The 6,514-nt window shown below is 43.8% G+C and overlaps 1 protein-coding gene and 1 non-coding gene across 2 annotated transcripts; both read left to right on the top strand.

Moving 5' to 3' along the window:
- The first annotated feature begins 2,242 nt into the window (after positions 1–2,242).
- Positions 2,243–4,954, top strand: RPS20 (ribosomal protein S20). The gene is made up of 4 exons (XM_065628351.1): positions 2,243–2,358; positions 3,395–3,494; positions 4,256–4,329; positions 4,730–4,954. Exons 1-4 carry the CDS (start codon positions 2,356–2,358, stop codon positions 4,910–4,912), a joined length of 360 nt encoding a protein of 119 aa, XP_065484423.1. The 5' UTR covers positions 2,243–2,355; the 3' UTR covers positions 4,913–4,954.
- Positions 4,111–4,175, top strand: LOC135986366 (small nucleolar RNA U54). Its single transcript, XR_010605887.1, has one exon. It is a non-coding gene; the product is annotated as a small nucleolar RNA U54 (small nucleolar RNA).
- Positions 4,955–6,514: the final 1,560 nt, after the last annotated feature.

The raw sequence follows: 6,514 nt of genomic DNA, 5'->3' as shown, positions 1-6,514 counted from the left end.
AGATCGCTTGTATCCAAGAATTTTAAGAGCTGGCAAAGGAGACTTGTGTGCTGTTAATGTGGATTTTCCATAAGCTTTGAGAAATCTGGAGAAGCTCAGAAAAAAACCAAACCTACCTCAAAGAAAGCTGAGGGGGTGCCAATACTACAAAAAAAAAAAAAAAAAAAAAAGAGAAAGGAACAAATTCAGGAACTTTATGTCAATCTTGCATTAGTCCTAGGGGGGAAAAAATGACCACTTGATATAGGAGTAAGAAATAAATGAGGAAATTCTACTAAAACTACATAGCTTAAATGTATGGAAAACGTGTCTTCTCAGATTGACTTTTTTCTCATGCAATTACAGCATACATTTGTTAAACAACAGGAAAAGTGTTGATATAACACATTTGTATATCGATTTGTTCAGTAGGACACAAACAAACTGGCAATAGTTGTGCACATACAGTTCATAGTAAGTAAATAAAAACTAAGGTTACAGGTCTGTGTCATCCACGAGGAATCGGTCAGACATGTTTCTAATTTAATCCCACTGGAATTAGTTCTCAGTAGCAAGCTACTCAGTATTTTTTCTGGAAGTGAAGTTTAGTAAGAACATTCATAAAAGCTCTGAGTAAATAACATGGCAGGATTGCTGATTGAGAACCATCTGGATTACTGGAGAATCAAGTATTTCAGCGTGATCAGTGTGAGGTCATGCATGTAAGAGTGATGAATCTAAAACACTTATAGAAGGAAAACTTCCTCAGGAAGTAGTTGGAATAGCTGATAACGGAGTAAACATGGGTTCCTTGTGCATAAGTGAGTTCGACATTTTTAATATAATTATTAAAAGGCTCAGAAAACACACCACCTGAAATGAATGCTGCTTTCATTGCAAGGAGGAAGAGACCAGAGAAACAGGACTATCATCAAACCAGATTTTTGAAGTACCAGTCTCCACTGGCAAAAGACACTGCTGCATTTCATGAAGCTGCAACAGGGCAACAACTTCGGTATCCATGTTTCTTGGAACTACTTTACCAGAAGATAGCACCTCGACCAACGAAGCTACTAGTAAACCAGAGATTTCAAAGAGCAAGTACAAATTATCTACGTGCAAAACAAGTCTAAAATCGAGCATCGCTATGGAGTAACTGGCATACAAAAGTTAACTCAATTACATGAGATTTAAGGACCATGTGAAGACCTACAAAATATTTGGTAGAGGAAAAAAAATACATATATTTAGTGCAGTGTGATAGCTGAAAGTAAGTTCATATTAAAACAGCAAGCAAGCTTTTTTGAACAACTGTAGCAATTACCAAGCTTCCAAAGGTGGTAGCAGTTTTGCTAATGTCTATGCTTACTGGGCAAAACCCAAAACTAAAATAGATAATCATAGTGACCTTACTATAGACCATAATTTCATAACACATAACATCTGTTTCTCCAGTTCAACAGACCTGTCAAGTAGTGATGTAACTAGAAACGGGCATGCTCTCGGCAAAATGCTTGATTTGGCATTGACAGTTATCAGTGTACAGGGGCAAATTGATGACTGTTCTCATTAAAAACAAAACAAAGCAAAGCAAACCCCCCCCTCCACCCCCAAAAAACGCACAAAACAAAACAACCCAAAAAACCAAAACAAAAACGCAACCAGCCCTCCCCCCCAACAATCCAATGCTCGATCTGAATAAATAGACTTCAATTTGAAAAATTAAGTTCTCGTATTCAAGAACGAATGAATCCAGCACTTCTGCTTAAAGCTTTTATTCTTGCACCTCCACACTCGGTAGTGACTGAAGAGGAAAGAAGGGCTCGCTGTCTCTGGAAGCGATGAACACCGGCTTGCGCACCGGCCCCGCAGCTTCCCGCAGCACGAAGCCGGAATCTACCGGCGAAGGCAAAGCCGAGCGCACGGGGCCCGCGGGAACCGGCGCTGAGCCCGCAGAGCCCGGCCGGGCCCGAACCGCGGGGACCGGCCCGGAGCTCAGTCCCGCCGGGGGCGCGGCGGCGGCCGCCCCTGCCCCTCACCGCCCAGCCCAGCTGGGCGGCCGGGGGAGCCTCCCGGCTCCCTCTTCGCTGGTTACTCGCTGTCAGCGGCACAACCTGCGCCTACAGGGCCGGTACCGCTCAGCGCGCCCCGCGCAGGAGACGAAACCATCGCGGCTTCCGGGCCCCGGCTCGGCGGGTGAAAGGTCCCGCAGCGCCCGGATGGAGGCGGCGCCGCTCGCTATATAAGCGCCGCGCCGCCGCCGCGCCCTCCTCTCCCAGCGCCGCTCGCAGCCGCCTCCTGGCTCACCGCTGTTCGCTGGGCCCCGCGCCGCCCCTCGCCCGGGAATAAGTCGGTCAGGAAGGCCCCGCTGCGGCCATGGTGAGCGAGGGGTTGGAGCGGGGCCGGGAGCGCCGCGGGCGCCCCGGCGGTGCGGCCGCCGCCTGCGCCTCGGCCCCGGGGCAGGGCCGCGTGTGGGGGGCGCGGGTGCAGGGTGGACCCCCTGCCGCCGGGGCGGCTTCCCTGAGCCCCGTCCCTCAGGCGCTAACGCTGAGAGGGGCTCCTTAGGCCGGGGCTTTTCGCCGGCTGCCCCCGGAGCCGGCCCGCAGGGAGGGCGGTGCGAGAGCCCGGCACGGAGCAGGCCGCGGCGGCCGTAGCGCTTCCTGCTCGCCGCGCTCCCCGTCGGGGGCGGCTCCTGTGGCGGCGCGGCCGCCGCGGCCCGCGGGGGAGCGCGGGCGGAGGGGAGGCGCGCTCGGCCCCGCGCGGTTGCCCTTAAAACGCGTTTTTATTGGAGGAATGTGCCTTAGTTAACACGGCAGGTAGTATCAATGCGAGAAACACCATATTTCATGCACGGTTTTTAAAGGCCTTTCTTCCTCCGTATTTTCATTTTAATTTTTTTTTCATAATTTATCACATTAACGCCTGCTGATTTGCAAGTGTCTAACTGCGGAAGCTGCTAAAATCGGTCTCCTGGGTGGCCAAATCAGCCTTTTGGCCAGATGCCCCTTTTTGTTCTCACCATTTAAGTTGTTGCTGTTTCGTCAATATCTTTGTTACTTAATGCCTGGTGGGGTTAAGTTGTAAGATACATGAACTCTGAAATGTGTTTATTTTTGAGGACGAGGAGCATTTGTGACTGGACAGGCTGCTGTGTATAGGCAAACCAGAGAGGGATGTTCTTGCAGTTTCCTGCCGTGAGGGGCAGTTAGACACTAAAAAATTGCTTTTCCTCAGAGCAGTTAGGACTTTGCTCTTCCCTTCAGTTCCTACCATTTCTTCCAAGTCATCATATCCTTTGGTATGTCATCTAGTCAACAGAATAAAATAGTCCCATAGCTAAATTGTTCTTTACGCTCTAGAAGTCTGAAGTCGGTGTTGACTATAGTGTCTGATATTTTTAACTTATACATTTTAGGCGTTTAAAGATACCGGCAAAGCACCTGTGGAACAAGAGGTAGCAATTCATCGAATTAGAATTACTTTGACAAGTCGCAACGTCAAATCACTTGAGAAGGGTGAGTGATAATTGTTTGGTTTTTTTTTTAAATGGGGGTAGCTTGTTAAGTAATGAATAATGTATATGGTATAATGTATTGCAAAATACAATATATTGAAAGATGTTAGCATTTACCTGTTGCCTGTGACCTGGCTAACAAAATCAACCTGAAGTGCTTCATATGCTGACAGGTAGATACTAATTTAATTTCTAATGGAAGCTAGTGCTTGGGGTTTTTTATCATGCTGAAAACTTCATGCCATAATGACTAATGTAAGAGTGCAGTTTCCTCCCATTAGTTCTTGGTGGGGAGGGTGGGGGGTGGTTTTGATGTCACTATTTGAACGTATAAGAATGGAAAGGCACCAATTTCTTGGATGATATTTTGTCACTCTTGTTATGAAGAGTTTAGTTTAGATGTTTAACAATCTTTAAGAAATTATTTAATCTTGTTAAGGACCTGGCTTTGCTAGTGTTTTAATCATATAATGTAAATGTTGTAGAATCACTGTTTGATGCAGGATCTCCAGGCTGATAACAACTTAAATACAGCTTAAACTTGTAGTAATGGCTTTTGCCTACTATCGTAACATGATTTTGCTAACCATGGTGTAACACTTACACTTGCATGTGGTTGGCTGTGAGGATAACCCTTAAAGTGAATGGCAGTGATCATTTCATACGCTATTCTGAGCCAACATCTCGTTTGAAACCTTCACTTAGGAAAACAAGCAAAACAGATACTCACAAACCTGAGCTATTTTGTACTTTTTTTTTCAGTCTGTGCTGACTTGATCAGAGGTGCTAAGGAAAAAAACCTAAAGGTGAAAGGACCTGTTCGCATGCCCACCAAGGTACTTAACACTCTTTTCCTGTGTTAAAAGTTTGTTTGTTTTCCTGCAAATGTGCACCTAAAGCATAGTTTAAAAAAAAATTGAGATGAAAAGCAGTACTGCTAAATTAAGGGTGACACAGTCTGAACAGAAAATGACTTGGCAAGTTGCTTTGACACTTGGGGCAACTGTTTAGTGCAAAACATGTTGAATATGGAAGGGGCTTTTTTTGTCCTTCAATTTATTTTAATTGTAATTTTTTAAAAATTAAATTGAATATAGGGAAGGAGTGGTAACATCAGTAGAAATAACTTTCCAATGACATAGATACCATACAGTATTTTTAGGTGGATTGATTTGATTGTAGATTAGTCTCCTGTATGTATCAACTAAGTACCCCATGTTTATGATTTTGCTTCAGACTCTGCGAATCACTACCAGGAAGACGCCTTGTGGTGAAGGTTCCAAGACCTGGGATCGTTTCCAAATGCGTATCCATAAGCGGCTCATTGACTTACACAGCCCTTCTGAGATTGTGAAGCAGATCACTTCCATCAGCATTGAACCAGGTGTAGAAGTTGAAGTTACTATTGCCGACGCCTAAAAAGATAGTCATCATTGAATAAAGTTGATTTACAAATTTTCATCATTGTTTGTTTTTATATGTGTGCCAAGCGTATTGAGGAGCCCTATGATGACTTTCATAAGGAAACATAACAGATTCTAATCAAAATGCTGTGTGGGAGGATTGTGTGGTGCTGATATTTAAGGAAGAACATGCCAGTTGTAAACGTGGAAAATAAAACTTGGGCATCATAGTTTCCTTGGAGGTTGGTGACTGTATGGACATACAGCACTTAAATCCTTTATGGAAGATATTTTTAATAATTAAACTTCAGTTGAAATCTTAGTCTAAACCCAGACAAGCAGCAGCCTTAAAACTGATTTACCAAGTTTTGAATTCTTACTTTTTGCTATGCAAGGCTGAACTAACACCTTACTTGACTTTTGTTTTTCCTCATGCATTTCAGAGTCAATGGATCCTGAAAATGTTGGTTATAAAACTTCATAATTTGTGGTGAACATGTTGAATTTAGCAAGTTCCTTAGACTTGCAGGTAGAGTCACAAAACTAAGCTGTGAAACTTTCTAGTTGTCTTTCTAGGTTTAGATTTCCATAGATTTGCATATTAAAGGTAATACTAAAGGTAAGCTTTATATGTAAAGCAATAAACCAGACATTTTTGTTGCTGCTACTTAGGCCTCAAGTTTGGTGGTGGTGTGTGTTTTTTTTTTTTTTTCTGCAAACTAATCCTCAAAGGAACTAAGATTAATTCTTAAACCTACACGACCTAAAGCTCCGAGTTAAATGAGAGAACAGTTTCATCCATTTAAGACAGGTTTGCCACTTCCACTTCAAGCACAGGAGAAAACTTTAATTCTAATTAAACAAGCAGAAGTGTGGAGCTCAAAGTCCCATTTATATTGGGTAAGACCTAAAACAGTGGCCAAAACTCAAGCTTTCATACTCGAGGGATTCAAGGGTCCCATCTGCCCACTTGTCTTAATTTCATTAAAGGTAAAGCCTTAGAAGGATTCTGTCCCTCTAGTTAGCAGGCTCAAGAGCTTTGATAGAAGGGAGAGGTGAGAAACTTGTTTCATTTACATGCACAGATCATGACAAGCCTGCTTCCTTGGGAAACATCTCAAAACTCTGAGCTGAGAAAAAAACCCTATATCTTGCTAAAGGTCAGTTTCTGGTAATAAGCTATAAATATGAGCTGCCTGACAAATACTTCTAGCCTTAGTTCTAAGCTTATTTGTATTTTATGGGCTGCTTTGAAAAGTATGGTAAGAACTTGACTTCGTGACACCAGTCGGATTAAAAGGGGATAAACTGGGGCAGAGCAGTAACAGACTAGAAGTGTTGCTAGCTGAAGCTGACTGACCTTTGTGTATGATAGCTATTAACTTTCACCCATGTAGTTTTCCCTTTGCTTGGCCCAACAGCCTGACCGAAAGCACTTGGAGGGATCTAGGGAGGGCTGTGTAGCTGCGATGTCATTTCTGTCTTTGGCCTTTAATATTAGCCAAAACATAACAGCTTTTATTGGCTTACAGCTGGCTGTACCCCTGACTTACACAGCGCCCCTTAAACATGTGTTAATGACCTAAAGTCCCACCTATGTTCTTTGGGCAGCTGCGGC

This window comes from Caloenas nicobarica, chromosome 2, assembly GCF_036013445.1.
Source record: "Caloenas nicobarica isolate bCalNic1 chromosome 2, bCalNic1.hap1, whole genome shotgun sequence".
NCBI classification, from domain to species: Eukaryota; Metazoa; Chordata; class Aves; order Columbiformes; family Columbidae; genus Caloenas; species Caloenas nicobarica.
This window is presented reverse-complemented; position numbering and strand designations above follow the sequence as displayed.

What these genes read in the sequence shown, in the direction of transcription:
- RPS20 (XM_065628351.1), top strand. An exon ending in CGTCAAATCACTTGAGAAGG is followed by an intron (nt 3,495 to 4,255) that starts GTGAGTGATAAT and finishes TTTTTTTTTCAG; the next exon opens with TCTGTGCTGACTTGATCAGA. An exon ending in CTGTTCGCATGCCCACCAAG is followed by an intron (nt 4,330 to 4,729) that starts GTACTTAACACT and finishes ATTTTGCTTCAG; the next exon opens with ACTCTGCGAATCACTACCAG.